This window comes from Canis lupus, chromosome 12, assembly GCF_011100685.1.
Source record: "Canis lupus familiaris isolate Mischka breed German Shepherd chromosome 12, alternate assembly UU_Cfam_GSD_1.0, whole genome shotgun sequence".
NCBI classification, from domain to species: Eukaryota; Metazoa; Chordata; class Mammalia; order Carnivora; family Canidae; genus Canis; species Canis lupus.
The window spans coordinates 66,817,935-66,835,752 of NC_049233.1; the positions used below are offsets into that span (position 1 = coordinate 66,817,935).

At 37.3% G+C, this 17,818-nt stretch overlaps 1 protein-coding gene across 7 annotated transcripts in view; it reads right to left on the bottom strand.

Annotated features, from left to right (window-relative positions):
• Window positions 1-17,818, bottom strand: part of AK9 (adenylate kinase 9) — a 127,437-nt gene that overhangs the window by 83,234 nt on the left and 26,385 nt on the right. For 6 of the 7 annotated variants that reach the window (XM_038554914.1, XM_038554912.1, XM_038554915.1 and 3 more), the window contains 7 exons: window positions 15,590-15,664; window positions 12,452-12,550; window positions 7,722-7,861; window positions 7,461-7,641; window positions 3,652-3,796; window positions 1,556-1,669; window positions 1,370-1,465 (listed from right to left, as the gene is read on the bottom strand). In XM_038554914.1, the coding sequence (XP_038410842.1) occupies window positions 1,370-1,465; window positions 1,556-1,669; window positions 3,652-3,796; window positions 7,461-7,641; window positions 7,722-7,861; window positions 12,452-12,550; window positions 15,590-15,664 (850 nt within the window). The remainder of the gene's footprint in view (window positions 1-1,369; window positions 1,466-1,555; window positions 1,670-3,651; window positions 3,797-7,460; window positions 7,642-7,721; window positions 7,862-12,451; window positions 12,551-15,589; window positions 15,665-17,818) is intronic. The other variant, XM_038554917.1, reaches the window with a different exon arrangement.

The window sequence follows — 17,818 nt, forward strand, 5'->3', positions numbered from 1 at the left end:
GCTGGGATGAGGCTGGCAGATGTTACTTGGCCAAAATTTTAATATCTCGGGTCCTCCTGTGAAGAGAGAGTGTGTGTGTGTGTGTGTGTGTGTGTGTGTATTGGAGGAGGAGAGCCATACATAAGTTTCTGACAGTACCCAGTTCAATTCCTACTAGGCTTAAAATAAACACCAGCCAAGCACACATCTGTCTCAATTAAGAGGAACCAACCAAACAAAAAATCAGCTCTACATTATATAACACAGTGATTTACAGAAGCATTTAAAAACAATACCAAAAGGTTGGACCCATAGAAAAAAAAAGAATATAAGTATATATTAAATCTCTGGCTGAGAAGATGACTTTGTAAAATCTGAAAGGAAATGGAAGAAATCAATAAAGTGAAAGTAATGATTTGACCATAAAACTATGAAAAATCCCGCTACTTCAAAAATAGCAAAGTGATTTAAAAGACAAATGACCCAATGTGGAAAAAAAAATGAAAAATAAGTGACTGATACAGAAAGTTTTATAGAAACCATATAACTGATATAGAAACTTAGAAAATGAGCCAAAGACAAAAATGGTCACCTCAGAAAAGAAGAAACATGTGGTTAATAAATATTAAAATATTAAATTTCAGAAATAGTCAAATAAAAATTGAATTATATTTTAAAAGAAAATATGCCAAGGAAACAGTAATACATATTTTGTATATTACTGAGGGGAACATAATTTGGAATAACTTTTTTTTTTGGAATAACTTTTATGCAAAGCAATTTGGCTCTGTCTATATCTTCATACTAATTAAACTTGTGATTCCACCAATGTCAGCATGCAGACAATGTAAACACGTCATTAAAGCATTATTTGTAGTAGTGAAAAAAATCTGAAAAATAAGTTTACAACACAAAGTACTACCTAAAACTATTATCTATGAATAGGGAAATTGTGCAGTTATTTAAAATGAGAATTAAAATACTTCCTAATGAAGTAATATAAATAAATGTTGACTTATAAATAAAAAAAGGTAAAAATAGTTTACACTGTAATTACGTTAATATACGAATGGAAAAAAATTTTAAGGGTAAATAGCACTAAATGGTAACATTTCACAGATCACACTCTAGGTTTGTGATGTTCTGATTCCAGAATGTTAGACAGCTCTTAAGAAAGAATTTATTATCTTATTAGATTTTTCTTAGAAAATCTATTTCTGTTCTATAGCTGCTCAGTTTAAATCTATAAGCAAAAACCCATTTTTTTCAACTTATGTGTCCAATATGGGGCATCATTTTAAGCTTCAATATAAACATGATAAAATACGAAATAAATGGAAATAAGATCCATATGCATGGCATGAGCCATTCATTTTGTTACCATCTTTACCAGTTTTAGAGGCTTGATCCTGAAGGACATTTTCTGAACTCTTTTTGTCTTCATTGTCTTCTAAAAGGCTTTCTCTTTGGGATTCATGGGTGAACACTGCATGAAAGAATTATATGCTTTAACAGCTAATCTGTTTAGATTAGGAAAGATTTGTCTAAGAACATCAGGAATATATATATTTTTTACCATCTTCATCAAATGAAGACCGCGACTCTTCTAAGGTCTTATACGGATCAGTTGGGAACTTGCCATATTCTTTCCCTTCAAATTCTCTTTCAAGATCTCTTAAAGTTGACTGTTCTAAAAGATAGTAATGGGTTGTGTTAGCAAAATATAGTTGGCAGTGGGGAGACAGGGATGGTCATTAAATCTGCTTTAAAGACTGGCAGACTTGAATGTGAGTTCTGACTCAGGGAGTGTGGCTTTGGCAAATCATTTGATCTCTCTGTTTTGATTTCTACTGGGCATAATGAGGATCATCAAATCATCCAAGTATTGTTTTAAGGATTAAATGAGTAGACTCAGACACTGAGGAAAATGCTTGGCACACAAGCAGCCTATTGCATGTTAGCTGCCATCCTCCGTATTACTATAGAAGTGAAATTAGCAAAACTAGCGGTAGAACCAGCTAATTAGTGGAACCAGAAAATTCCATTTAAAACAATTTTTAAGAACCCTACTGTCAGATTTAGAGTAATTATGGAATTTGAAAAAGAAAAGGAAGAGCTTCTTAAGTTTGCAGTGTATACAGAGATGGCATCTGTTTCTATATTCTAGTGGGAGAAAGCAATTTGTGGAAAGACCTAAAATCTATGATTTTGTGCCATAATTTGATGTGAAAGGAATTACTACAGAGTCTAAGAAATAGTACCCATCACTGTTCTTCCTCCTGGATCTTGGCTAATTCCTTCTTGATCCAGGTTTCAATTAAATGTCCTCTCTTCAGAGAGGTCTTCCCTGCTCATCAGAACACTCCAGCACCCCTGCCCTAATCACCACCTGACCCGGTACTGTGTTCTATTTTTTCTATCTGTTCACTTGTTTTTCCCCCTCTATTCTCCATTAAAATGTGACAACCACAAAGATAGGAGTTTCATGTGTCTTGTTCACCTCCGTAGCCCCATACCTAGAATTACACCTAATACAAAGTACTCAGGTTGAATGAATTAATGAATTCATTCTGTCCAGCCTTAAACAAATTGAATAACAAGCCCTCTTTGTAGTCTTCATCAATATTTATTAAGCATTAGTTTATGAGTTGTCCATGAATATTTTTAAAACTTTTGGTTTTCATTTTGAGGATAATATACTAAAAATATAAGTTCATTATTTGGATGGCATGCAAATAATGTAGTTTTTTAAAAGATTTTATTTGAGAGAAAGAGAGAGAGAGCACATGTGTGCATGAGTGCCCACAAGCAGGAGAAGGGGCAGAGGGAGGGGGGAAGCGGACCCCCCCCACTAAACAGGGAGCCTGATACGGGGCTCTACCCCAGGAGCCGAGGATCATGACTTCAGCCGAAGGCAAACACTTAACCGACTGAACCACCCAGGCATCCAAGGGTGGCACGTAATCTTAGTGCTGGTCTTTTTGCTGTTGGGCACCATGTTGGACTCTTTTACTTATTTGTAGGCTGATGAGAAAGAAGAGGCAGATTAGGCAAATAACCTGTTCTTTCCTAGCAAAAGCTCAACGTTGCCATGCAGGAAGGGATAATTTCCTTACTATTTAAACAGTTTCAAGAACAGAAAATGGTAGAAGCTTTGCAATTTATGTGAAAAGTTTTCCTCATCTGTAAAGTTACAGAATTGTGTTAATTGATCACTAGGGCTTCTTTCAGTTTTGTTGCCTTATGACTGTTTTGAACTTGAAATTAATACCTCCAAAGAGAAGACATTAATTACGATTGGGGCTGACAGCAGCAGCAGCAGCAGCAGCAACGTAAACTCCACGAGAATCCGGTGGAGTGCCCTTGTCACTACCGGTTATCAATAAAGGTATAAATTCTATTCAGTCTCTGGCCAATTCACAAAAGTAAATCCAAATTGGGAAGCTCTTTCTGAGCTCTCTGATTCCTTTCCTTAGAGGTCAAGGATTGAAATCTTTTCTCTGTTTACGAATCAGGTTTATGTATATTTGTGTCTCCAACAAAGTATTAAGAGGCGACACTGTATAAGGTGCCAGGGTTACCAAGGTGAGCAAAGCAAGTCCCAGCCCTCAGGCAGCCAAGGCTGAATTGTTGACCTACGCTCGGAACACACATTTGACAGAGACGGTTCACCTTGTCTTTTAGCTTGTAGTTTTATGAGAAGCTGCTCTCTCACAGCTTTAATCGCCGTTTCAGTGGCCTGGGCTATGGTATCTCTTACTAACGTTTCAAGGGCTTTATCAAAACGCGGTTGAACAAGCTTGGCATAGTCAATTACCTGCAAAGAATATTTGAGAAAACCAACAGAAGCAGAAATCACTGGGAATTCTTGAACACATTGTGCATCTATATCTATTTCTATATCTAGACTTATCTACCTTAAACATCTCAATGGCTACTTGAGGTATGTTATTTTCAGAATCCAACGATTTTTGAGAACATGCTTTCATAGAAATTCAGTCCTACTTTTCATGTAGTATGATATGCTTACATATGTATGTGTCATGTAATATATATTCGAGCTACACATTTTTTTCAAGCTACACATTTTAAAAAAAAATCAATTTTGTGTGTATGACTTACAATAAACTTAAATCCATTTTAAATATACAGTGTGATGAGTTTTGACAAATATGTACACATAACAACAACTACAATGAAGATATAGAACATTCATACCACCCCAAAAAGTTCCCTCATGCTTTTTTATAGTCAGTTCCCAGCCCCTGGCCACCCCTGTTTTCTGTCACTATATATTAGTTTTACCTCTTCTAGAATTTCATATAAATAGAATCATACAGTATGTAATCTTTTCCAAGCGTTTCCCCTTAGTACAATCTTTTTGAGATTCATCAGTGTAAGTGTATATATCAGTAATCAGTTCTCTTTTATTGTTGAGTAGTATCCCTGTATGAAGATTTTTTTTTTTAATCCATTCATCTTTGATGGATATTTGGACTTTTCCAATTTGGGGCTTCTATAAATAAACTAGTAATGAACATCTATGAGGAAGTCTTCTTGTGGACATATGCTTTTATTTACCTTGGACAAATGCCTAGAGGTGGAATTACTGGGTCATATGGTAAGTGGATATTTGATTTTATAATAAGCCATTAAACTGTTTCCAAAATGGTTGAATTATTTTATATTTCCACCAGCAATTATAGAAATTACAGTTACTCTGTATCTTTACCAACACTTGGTTTTGTGAATCTTTTAAATTTTAGCCATTCTAGTGGGTATGAAGAAGTATCTCATTGCAGTTTAAATTTACATTCCCCTAATCACAAAAAATTTGAGCTTCTATTATGTGCTACTGGTCATTCTTTTACCTTCATGTTCAACTTTTGCCCATTTAAAAAATTGGATTATAATTCTATATATATATTCTGAATATAAGTCCATTGTAAGGTAGATAATATACTTTGTATTGAATATTAGGATGTTAGAAATAGATTTCTACATGCCTTTTAAGTTTAAATAATATTTTCACACTTTTAGATTCTATTTTGCTTTTCCTTCAATACACTTGTATTACATTATTCCATGACAAAAAATATACATCTACACATCATTTTTAAAAATTTTTTTTACACATCATTTTTTAAAAAAGATTTTATTTATTTATTCATGAGAGACCCAGAGAGAGAGGCAGAGACATAGGCAGAGGGAGAAGCAGGCTCCCCAGGGGGAGCCTGATGTGGGATTGATTTGATCCTAGGATCCTGGGATCATGACCTGAGCCAAAGGCAGACCCTCAACCACTGAGCCACACAGGTGCCCCTACAGCATCATTTTTTTAATGGATACACAGTATTGTATCAGATGAACATATTGCAGCTTATTTAACTAAAATGCTAATAATATACACTTAGGTATACATGTTTTTGCTATTATAAACTAGGCTATGATGAACAAAGTTATGTATATATCTTTTATAGTTTCTTTAGGAAAAATCTATAAAATAGAATTAACAGTTCAAAGGATATGTATGGACTTTAGGCTCTTACATATTTCTAATTGTCATCCCTAATGGTTATACTCTTCCCAGCAGTGTATGAAAGTGCACTTCCCCCATCCTAGCCACACAACAATATTGGTTGTTAATAGTGATCTTTCAACTCCCAACAGTGAGATCAACATGGCATCTCTCTTGTTATCAGGGAGGTGATAACCCTTTTCTCATGATTCTTGGCTATTCTATTGCATCTATTGTTTTGTGAATGGCTTCTTTGCTATTTTTTTCCACTGGGACTTCATCTGCATATTGATTTGTAAGAGCTCTTTTTGTTTTAAAATTATAATTCCTTTGTCTGACACATACTGTAATGTAATGTGAAATGGCAAACCACAGAATGGTATAAAATATTCATAATGTGTATTGTCAAGAAAGAACTTGTATACAGACAATATAAGGAATTCCTACCAAAAGCATGCAAAAAAATTTTCAATGGACAACAGACTTGAACAAATACTTCAAAAGGAGGCTGAATGGCCAATCAATAAACAGAAGAAAAAGTATTTAGCCTAATTATTTTCAGGGAAATGCAAATTAAAATCACAATGAGATACACCCGCTAGAATGGCTTAAATTAGAAAGACTGATCACAATGAAAGTTGGCAGGCATGTGAAATAATAGAACTCACACCACTGATAGAGTTGTAAACTCATAGAATTAGTTTGGAAAACAATTTGGCATTATCTACACAACTTGAATGAATGCATACTCCATGTCCCAGGAATTTTACTTCTAGATATTTCTCCAAAGTATATAAAGATATCAGCCCAAGTTTTATTAACACTCAACTGGATAAATAGATTACAATATACTTCAATCAACAGAACGCAATAAAAAATGTATAAACTGCAGCTATATGCACTAACATGTATAAATAACATGCATAAACATCACAATCATAATGTGAAGCAAAAAAAGCCAGGCACAAAGAACGTAAATTGTTTCAGTCTAGAAAGTTAAGAAAATATGCAAAACTAACCTATGGTATTTAGATGCACATTTACATGGTAAAACCAACCACAAGAGAAAAGAAGAGGAGTGAATACCATAAAGTTGAGGGCAGCAGTTACCTCTGTGGAAGGAGTAAGAGGACTGATACTGGGAGGAGACATGAGGGGGCTTCCAGGGTGGTGGCCATCCCGTATTTGACCTAGGCGGTGGTCATATGGGTTTGTTTTGTGATTATTCACTGACCTTCACTTTTCTGTCACATTTTACAATAAAAAGTTAAAAGCAAATAGAAAATATTACACCTGCGTACAAAGGAATAGCATTTGGAATAAGGTCAAACCCCTTCCCAGGGCTGCACTGTTCTGAGTGTGTCTTCAGCCCTCATCATCTCATGCCTTCCCCCTTTTGCTCTCCACTCCAGCACTCTGGCTTTGCAGAGAACTCCTCTCCATTCTAATCCCTCACTAAATTATATCCCCAATCTGCCTGCTTCTCACCACCTCTGCTGCTATTTGGTCTAAACTAAAAATAATTTTTCTTCATTTTATTCAGGATGGAGAATAAGATCTCTGGGGAGAGAAACCAAGGAACTGACAAGACAAAGATGTTTGTCACCTAAGAGACTCATCTTTGTCGATACTAAGAATGATGGCAGGAGTGACTGCATGGGGAGAGGGACGGAGAGCTAGGAGGACTGTGACCCAGGAAACAGGAGATGAGTGAAACCCAAACAGGTAATGGGTGGCACAGTCTGCATGACAGAACAGTCAGATCCGTGGGCTGTTGGGAAGCAGGAGAGGCTATGGGCTTGGAGTGGCTGCCTTTTGCAAAAGGTAGGACAAGCCCAGTAGGACAATTACCCAACTGACAGTGTAAAATTAAGAAAACAGAGTACAAATTCTGTGAATCCTAAAGTCCTACAAATTATATTCAAGGATAGATAGGTAGGTAGGTAGCTAGCTAAGTAGTTACCTTTCCTTTGTAATTTTCTGCAAGTAAATTGCTAAGTGTTGTTTTCCCTGAAGACTGAGGTCCAAATATGAATACTTTAAATGGTGGTGCCGGCATAGGTGGAAGAAGATAAGGACGTGGGTTCAGTAAAAATGTTTTTAATGCTTCTTCTGATGAAAGACAGTATATTTTGCCTAGAAAACTTAAGATATGCCATAATTATAAACAACTGAAAAGGGGTATGGGCAAGTTTTAAGATTAAGTTTTGAAAATCTTACTTACCTCACAGAAAAATCTGGTAATCCTGGATAAATGTTACCTTCTTTTAAAGCCACAGGACATAAACGTCCCCATCTGCTTCTCTGCCACCTGTATCTTGGTGCAATGAGTTTATAAGATGAGAGAGTACGCAATAGCTCATCCTGTTAAAAACAAATACTACCCTAAAAATGTGGGCATAGTTTTGGTAAAATTAACAGTATTAAGTGTTTCATTTCTTATTTGATAGTGCTTTACTATTTAAGAGATAATTTGGAAAGCAAATATTTGCTTTTTTCTTAATTGCAACCATTCTGTATTTGTACAGAATTTAATACAACAAATAGTTTTCATTTCTGTTATAAGACCTTGTTTTATTTTTTTTTTAAGATTTTATTTATTTACTCATGAAAGACACACACACACACAGAGAAAGAGAGAGAGAGAAAGAGAGAGAGAGAGAGAGGCAGAGACACAGGCAGAGGGAGAACCAAGCTCCATGCAGGGAGCCTGACATGGGACTTGATCCCGGGTCTCCAGGATCGCACCCCGGGCTAAAGGCGGTGCTAAACCGCTGAGCCACCCAGGCTGCCCTAAGACCTTGTTTTAAATTTTATCAAGCATTTTTTTTTTTTTTGGAAAAATTCTTATTAAAAAGCTTTGAGGTGCTTGGGTGGCTTAGTTGGTTAACCATCCAACTCTTGATTTCAGCTCAGGTCATGATGTCAGGGTCATGAGATCGAGTCCCACCTCAGGCTCCATGCAGGGCATGGAACCTGCTTAAGATGCTCTCTTTCTCTCTCCCTTTCCCTCCCCCCCACCCCCCCACTTATGCACGTGTGTGCTCTCTCTCTAAAAAAAGAAAAAAAGAAAAGGCTTGAAAAACCAGATTCTTAGCCAATTTAACTAAGTTTTTAAATAGTAAGATGTTATATGTAGATTGCTTTTTTTTGCATTTACTTAGCTCTTTTGTTCTTCTTAAAATATAAAATCTCTTTCTGTCAGCGACCTCCAGAAAAGTTAAGAACCACTTCCAGAGACTGCAGACTGCTGATCAGGAACAAAAGAATTGGGGAAAGTAGGCAACAGCTGGGGGAAAGGGGTCCAGCTTGGCTTTTTCCAACCTTCAGATGTATATGTCACATGTATTCTGCTGGCTCCAGAGCTGAGTATGGAGGACAGATGAGAATAGTACCTATGGACCATTGTAGCATCAGAGACTAAAGAGGCATGCACGCCGCAAGGATGCTGCACGCATGTCCAAAATTGAAGGCTGAAAGAAGTAGCTAAATGTTAAGGAAATGGTCAATAGTTAGGGGAGTTGAATGAGACAGAGAAGCTCATCGTTGGGCCATGCTGGGTTACCACCCTTCTCTATGGAGTCTACAGACAATCAACTAGGGACTGAAACCTATCTACCTAAGTCAGGAGGCAGTCACTCTTTCCTCATCATCCCTACTTCTAGCACAAACTTGGGAAAAGTGTTTGAAAGCAGACACTGGGCATTCTCTCAAAGGAAACTTGTTTAAATAGCAGATCATGCTCCTCTCTGAACCTCAAGTCTCCAAGGCCACACGTCTAGCAGATGCTGAGGGGCAATGAGAAAATGAGCTTTCGAACGAGTTTGATATTAGTCTAAAAATGCTCAGGACTGCCTCTGGTTAAACAAGGCAGACTCAATACATGCGTTTGTATTTGCTGCTTTCCTAAAACTTCGCAAAAATGACAGCCGCGGAATGCAAAAAAAATAAATATGAATTTATGAGAACACAGGCTGGAAGGGGCACCAGAAGAGCTGACAGCTGACCAGCATGACTACACATTTTTATAAACTAGAAAGACGGTGGAAACTAACTTAAATTGAAGTGAGGGCTCAGCGTCTGTGGTGGCAGGAATGTGTGGGATGGGCAAGACAAGAAATGAGTTGACTCAGTCTGCAAAATCCTATTGGGATCAGGACCTGTTGACATCAGGTCCCTGTGAAACGGGTGACAGAGAGCAAAAGACCAGATAATTGGTTGAAAGTCTTTAAAAGGAAGTGCCGGGGGTCAGTGTTACTGCCCACTTCACTCAGTTGGCCAACTGTCCCTCAATCCTGCCACCACTTCTCCTTTAATCAGAAGACTGGAGGCTCACCTTCTGGAGAGACTGAAAGATTGATCCAGAGGATCCTGTGAGGGGGACCTCAGACACAGTCAAGGTAAGAAGTACGCATGAGAAAGTTGGCAGCTATAGCCACTACACTCAAGCTCTCCTTTCACCTGAGCCTCTTGCTGATGAACTTCTGGATCCATCCATGATCTAGCAACTAGACACAAATGCAAGGCATACAAGAGATTCTTCAGCTCCACTTCCAGCTCTGTTGAGTTGGGTGAAGGTCCTTGTACTCCATGAGCTAAATCACCAGGCCCAGGACAAAGTAGAAATGCAGGGCCCTTGCTCTAAAGTTGTTAAGAATTTCATTTAAAAAACTGTGGGGCTCTTCTAAGGATGGGGTCCTGTGTGACTGCATGGGTTGCTAGCCCATGAAGCCAGCCTGCCCTGCAATATAGCTCTCAGATATTCTGAATATTACTGTTGGTTCTGGGAACATCACAAGCATCATCTCATATCATCCTTATAATAACACTATGTGGTAGGCCTTATCATCCCTTTTTCAATGACTGAATAAAGCATAAGGTTAAGCAAAATCACAGATCTGGTAGGCTTTAGATTTGGAGTTCAAATGTACATCTGTCTTGTTTGAAAATCAATGCTGTTACCATCTACTGTGCTAGGTGCCAGGCTGACACTGTCCCTCCTCCCACCACATACTCCTCTTCACTCCCCTCCCCCCCTCCACCACACATCCTTTTCCCTTCTAACAGCTCTCAGATGTAACAGGCTTCACACTCTTCATCAGGGAGTTCAAATTCTCACTGAGGTCTTTGTGTCTCTCTCACCCCCCTTCAAACCAGTGATTCTCATCCCTGGTTGCACAGTAGAATCTGCAAGGAGGTCTTTGAGGTTTTTTTAAATTGTAGTAAAATATACATAACATGAAATTTACAATTCAATGACATGAAGTACATTCACACTGTTGTGCAACCATCACCACTATCCATTTCCAGAACTTTTTCATTAACCCAAACAATTGGGAAGCTCTGCACCCAATAAACAATAACTCCTCATTCCGCCCTTCCTCATATAAGTAGAATCATGTTTGTCCTTTTGTGTCTGGCTGGCTTGTGTCACTTGGCAAAATGTTTTCAAGTTCCATCCATATTTTAGCTCGTATCAGAATTTCATTTCTTTTTAAGGCTGAATAACATTCCAGTGTGTGTGTCTGTGTGTCTGTGCGTGCATGTGTACATATGTATGTGTGTGTATATCACTGTTATCCATTTATCCATTGATGGACACTTGAGTCACTTTTACCTTCTGACTATTGTGAATAAAGTGGCTACGAACATCGGTGTACAAGTGTCTGTTTGTGTCTCTGCTTTCAGTTCATTTGGGTATATACCTAGGAGTGGAATTGCTAGATCACATGGTAAGTCTGTATTTTACGTTTTGAGGTACCACCAACCTGATTTACATAGTGTTACATAATTTTACGTCGACACCAACAGTGCACAAGCATTCTAATTTCTCTCCTTCCTTGACAGCACTTATTTTCTATTTTTTGGATAATGGCCATCCTACTAATGGATATAACGTAGTATTGTGTTGTAGTTCAGATTTGCATTTCCCTAATAACTAGTTATGTTAAATATCTTTACATGTGTTTATTAGCCATTTGTAAATCTTCTTTGGAGAAATATCTTTTTAGTTCTTTGTGCATTTTTGAATTGGGTGGTTTTATTATTGTTGAGTTGTAGGAGTTCTTTATATGTTCTAGGTACTAATCGCTCATCAGATATATGACTCACAAATATCCTGTCCCATTCTGTGGGTTATCTTTTCACTCTGTTGGTAGTGTTCTTTGATGAACAAATATATTTTTCATTTTGATAAAGTCCAATTCATCTATTTATTTTTTTCCTTTGTTGCCTGTACTTTTGATAGGGCTTTGATATCCTGTTTTGTTTTAATTAATACCAGAGTCCTATCCCAGATTCTGTTTTAACTGGTCTAGGTATTAACATATTTAAAGAGCTTCCTAGATGATATTACTGGGCTATCAGGTCATGATCTCATGGGTCGTGGGATAGAGCCATGCGATGGGCTCCACACTCAGCGGGGAGTCTGCTTGAAGATTCTCTCCCTCCACCCACCCTTCCTCCAACTTGAGTGTGTTCTCACTCTCTCTCTCTTCAATAAATAAATAAAATCTTAATAAAAAAGGCCTGAGAACTTTTTTAGCACTTAGCAATTATAATTTGATCACTGTCATATCCATAATACATCAGCGTCAGAAACACAGTAGCTATTTAAAAAATGGGTTGAATGATTGAAGGAATAAATGAGTGCCTATAGAGTTGAGGGATTTTATGTCTTTGCTTCTTTCAGTGTTGCAAAATTTTAAAAATGAACTTGGGCTTATTTCTCATTATTCTTGTGGTTAATTGTTATGATTGTATTGTCTTTGTTTCAAAACTTTTTTTCAGTGTTCACAAAAATATTGTGATAATATTAGATCTTTTTCCTAAAAATCAAATCCATTTTTAGAAAGGTAAAGTTTCAGGAAACTCCTTTTGTACTTTGAAAGAATACATTAAATTAAGGTCACATCATGGAGTGAAAAGATGGACTTTCAGTTAAAAATAACTTACATTTTCCATTATGTCAGCAATTTCTTCCTCTGCACTCTGAAGTTTAGTTAGAACAGCTGCTCTTTTCAGGTTCAGATATTTAAGTCGATCCATAACTGTCTAAATTTGTTAAAGAACAAATATTTAAATACTTTGGCATTTGAACATCTCAACAATTCTGAAGAAGTGAGGAGCTTCTGTAGAATACTTCCTTGCCTCTACCTTCTGGTGGTTTGCTGGCAACCTTTGGTGTTCCCTGGTTTGTAGACATATCTCTCTGGTATCTGCCTTTGTTGTCACATGGCCATTTTATCCCTATATGTCTGAGTCTCTTCTCTTATAAGGATACCCACTATATTAGGTTAGACCCCACCCTAATGAGTATGAACTCACCTTAACTTGATTACATCTAAAAATATCCTATTTCCAGATAAGGTCACATTCATAGGTATTGGAAGTTAGGACCTCAACATATCTTTTGGGGGAACACAATTCAACCCAGAAAGTCTGCCCTTTGGTCCCCAAATATTCATGTCCTTAGAGGTGGGACTTCTTTAGGTAGAGGGAATACAGACATGTCAAGATGGAGGCAGATATTGGAGTTATACTGCCATGATTCAAGAGATGCCTGGGACCAACAGCAGCTGGAAGAGGCAATGTTGGATTATCCTTTAGAGGTGTTGGAGGGAGCAAGGCCCTGCCAACACCTCAATTTTTTTATTTCTAGCCTCCCAAACTATAAGGAAATAAATTTCTGCCATTTTAAACCACCTCATCTATGATACTCTCCTATGGCAGAATTAGAAACTAATAAGGACATCCTGCAGAAGAATATGAAACACTGACTCTGAGATGAGAGATGGTGGATTGACAAAGTTCTGATAGTGAATGGTAATCTGTGGTAGATTGTACTATTTGTTCATAATTTATCCTTCCTTGCCTTCACTTGTTAATTCCCAGCTCACTGTGGGTACCATATACTTCCCTATCCCACTGATATTGAGCTTCTCCATGTAATTTGTTTTGGCCAATGGAATGGGCAGAAAGGCCAGGGTGTCACTGGCAAATGAGGCCTTAACAGGCTTGGCAAGTTTCAACCAGGCCTGTTGGAGCTTCTGCCCTCTACCTTGAGAAAAGTCTGTCCTGTGTTATAAAATACAAATTCTGGATTTTTCCTAAGCAGGAAAAACCTGCTTAGGTATAGGATGTGAGAGAGATGCCTGGGTGGCTCAGTGGTTGAGTGTCTGCCTTCAGCCCAGGGTATGATCCTGGAGTTCTAGGATGGAGTCTCACATCGGGCTCCCTGCATGGAGCCTGCTTCTCTCTCTGTCTGTGTCTCTGCCTCTCTCTCTCTCTCTCTGCGTCTCTTATGAATAAATAAATAAAAATTAAAAAAAATATAGGATGTGAGAAAAATAGAAGAGCAGCTTGATGAGTGGATTTAACACTTAGCAAGAAGGGAAAACTGTGGGAGGAGTGTACCTGGGGCAGGTGGTGGTGACAGTGGATCAGAGACTTTTTCTGGTACACCTAAATCTGAGATAACTCCAAGGCATCCAAATGGATACACTGAGTAGCAGTTGATTATACAGGCATGGAATTCAGGGGAAAGGTCTGGGATAGTAACACAAATTTAAGAGTTAGCAGCGTTTAGTAGGGCAGATGGAGAAGAGTGAACAAGGAGCAAGCTCTGGGATTCTCCAACTTGAGAGATGTAGAGCATCCAGTGAAGTAGAATGGACAACAGTAGTGTGGAGTATATTCTTTATTTAAAAAACAGGTTCACTGAGATACAATTCACATATAATTCACCCACTTAAAGTGTATAATTCAATGGTTTTTAGTATAGATTTGTACAACTACCACCATAATCAATCTTAGAACACTTTCTTAATTTTTAAAAGTTTTATTATTATTATTTTTAATTGGAGTTCAATTTGCCAACATATATCACCCGGTGTTCATCCATAAAGTGCCCCCCTCAGTGCCCGTCACCCAGCCACGCCAACCGCCCCCCCCGCCCACCTCCCCTTCCACTACCCCTTGTTTGTTTCCCAGAGTTAGGAGTCTCTCATGTTCTGTCATTCTCACTGATATTTTCACTCATTTCTCTCCTTTCCCCTTTATTCCCTTTCACTATTTTTTATATTCCCCAAATGAATGAGACCATATAATAGAACACTTTCATTATCCCTCAAAGAAACCCTTTACGTATTAGTAGTCACTCCACATTTATCCTGAGAGCTCCTATTGTGGTAACCCTCACCCCAGGCAACCACTAATCTATTTTCTATTTTGATAGGTCTGCCTATTTTGGATATCATATGGAATCATATGATATGGGATCCTTTGTAATTGTTCTTTTACTTAGGATGTGTTCAAGACTCATCCATGTTAAAAAAAAAAGACTCATCCATGTTGTAACATCTAACAAAACTTTGATTCTGTTCTATTGCTGAATAATATCCCAGTGTATAGATACACCACATTTTATTTTTCCATTCATCAGTATATGGACATTTGGCTTATTTCTACCTTTTGGCTATTGTAAATAGCGCTGCCATGAACCTTTATGTATAAGTTTTTGTTTGAACACCTGTTTTCAATTATTTTGGGTATATATACCAGGAAGTTGATTGCTGAGCCGTATGGTAATTCTATGTTTAACTTATTGAGGATCTACCAAACTATTTTCCAAAGCAGCCACACCATTTTATAATCCCACCAGCAACATATGAGGGCTCCAATTTTTCCACATCCACACAAACACTTGCTATTGCCTGGTTTTTGTTAGTTTGTTTTTTAATTTTAGCCATCTTAGTGGGTGTGAGGTGGTAACTCATTATGGTTTTGGTTTGCATTTCCCTAATTACTCATAGTAAGCATCTTAATCACATGCTTATTGGCTCTTACTTGCTTTTCCTTTCTTTGAAGCACTTTTTGTTACACAGAGATTTTAAATTCAAATGCAATTTTGATTTAAAAATGGGCAGATAAATAGATATAACATCATATTTTTAAGTGTCAAGATGACATTTTCAAAAATACATAGTGCTAAAATGTAAATATACTTTTGATGTTTATTAAAATAAGTACAATCCAGTCAGTGACTTTTTGATTTTCTAAACCTTGGGCTATTCTTACAAACATTGCACTTACCATGAAGAGTTCCTCTGGGGGCTTATTTCCATCTAGCTCAATGAGATACTGGGAATTGTGCTCAGCCATTACTTCCTGCATAAAATAGAAAAGAAACCTTACAATCCAGGATCATTGACAAAACTGAACACAGATCAGAATCTTAACATACTATGAAGAAATCATTAAAGCTAAATTGTTAAAAAAAATAAAGCTAAATAGTTTGCTTTATTATACATGATATAATATATATTATTTTAAATGCTTTTTTGCAAAAGCCTAAGCTAGTCTTCTTATCATGAATTTTATTCTTTCTGATTTTTTTTCAGTTCTTCTTTACACTGATGTTTTAGAGTCCTTTTAAATATAAAATGTTTTGGGACATCTATCTTTTAGCATATATTCACAGAATAATTTCTGCCAAACTGATCATTGAAAATGAAATTGGTTTGTTTTACTTTTTATTTCCCTGGCTATGGGTGAGTTTCAATATTTAGATAGCCATCTCTGTACATTGCCTAACCATAATATCTGTGCAATTTTTTAATTAGACTTTTTCTTTTCCTAACATTCATGAAAGTCTTTAACTCATATCAATTGCAAATATTTTACCATTGAAAATAAAAAAGATTTATCCTTTGACTTTATGGCATCTTCTATAATATATTTTTATAATAAAATATATCTATTTTCATTGTTTCTGGATATCCTTTCTCATTTTTTTAAGATTTTATTTATTTATTCATGAGAGACACACAGAGAGAGAGAGAGAGAGAAAGAGAGAGAGAGAGAGGCAGAGACACAGGCAGATAGAGAAGCAGGCTCCATGCAGGGAGCCTGATGTGGGACTCAATCCCAAGACTCCAGGACCACGCCCTGGGCTAAAGGCAGGCACTAAACCACTGAGCCACCCAGGGATCCCCTCCTTTCTCATTTAAATTAGATTTTCTCTATCTCAAGATTATATGAATTTTCTCCTATATTTTCTTCCACTATTTTTTGTTTTTAATATTAAAATCTAAAATCCACCAGATTTCTTTTTTAAAAAGCTTTTATTTATTCACAAGAGACACAGAAAGAGAGGCAGAGACGTAGACAGAAGGAGAAGCAGGGAACTTGATGCAGGACTTGATCCCAGGACCCCGGGATCATGACCTGAACCAAAGGCAGATGCTCAACCACTGAGCACCCAGGTGCCCCCAGATTTCATTTTTGTACATTGGAAATGTTGAACTCTATTTGAGTTCTGGAATCCCAGAAAGTAGGAAGAATTGAGAGAGATACGACCCATCTCTACTCTTCCTCAAGGACTCAGATAAGCTCTGTATTCATCCTTCTCCATCATTCCCTAAGACTTGAGGATATCTTCCTTGTTTACCTGCCTCCATAAAACGATAGGTCCTCTTCCTTTTCCTTGAGATGTTTCTCATTAATGAATATTCTCCCCATTGCAATAGTCTGAACAAAATCATCTCCTTATTTATCCAGGGCATTTTGTTTTTCACAATATTATGTGAGGTTGGATTCTAAGTGCTTCTTTTTGTTTTAGATAGCACATTATGCCAGTATTATTTATTTAAATATAGACATGTTATGAACAAGAAAGTACATAATACTTTTTTATATTCAGATTCTTTTCTTAAGCTAGATTCTTAAGAGTGGACTTATTAAGTCAAAGGGTATGAACATTCCTAAGACTAAAGATACATACAGAAGATCAGACTGGGAGTTAGTTTGGGATTTGAAGACTGATAAGAATGAGAACTTGGCCTTGGATTACTCCTGAAACAGGCTATAAACCAGAAAAAGATGCTTCCATTTGCTTTCATGTCTTTTGACGGAGCACTGAATTATGGTGATCTTGTCCTCTCAACTGAATTGAGATCTCAGCCAGGTCAGAGAAGACTAGAATTGCAGGCTCCTACCTTTTATGGCTTTCTTCCACCTTCCTCTACACACACCAGTACCCTGGAATTGTCATAAAAGTCAATTATCTTACTATTTAGCAAGTGTCATGTAGGCTTAAAGTCTATAGGTTTTTGACTTCCAGGATGCAAGACCTGGTCCTTATACTTAAAGAGATGATCTCATGCCCATGAATATAGTTTTCTAACTTTTTTTATTTTATTTTATTTACTTATGATAGTCATACAGAGAGAGAGAGGCAGAGACATAGGCAGAGGGAGAAGCAGGCTCCATGCACCAGGAGCCCGATGTGGGATTTGATCCTGGGTGTTGAGGATCGCACCC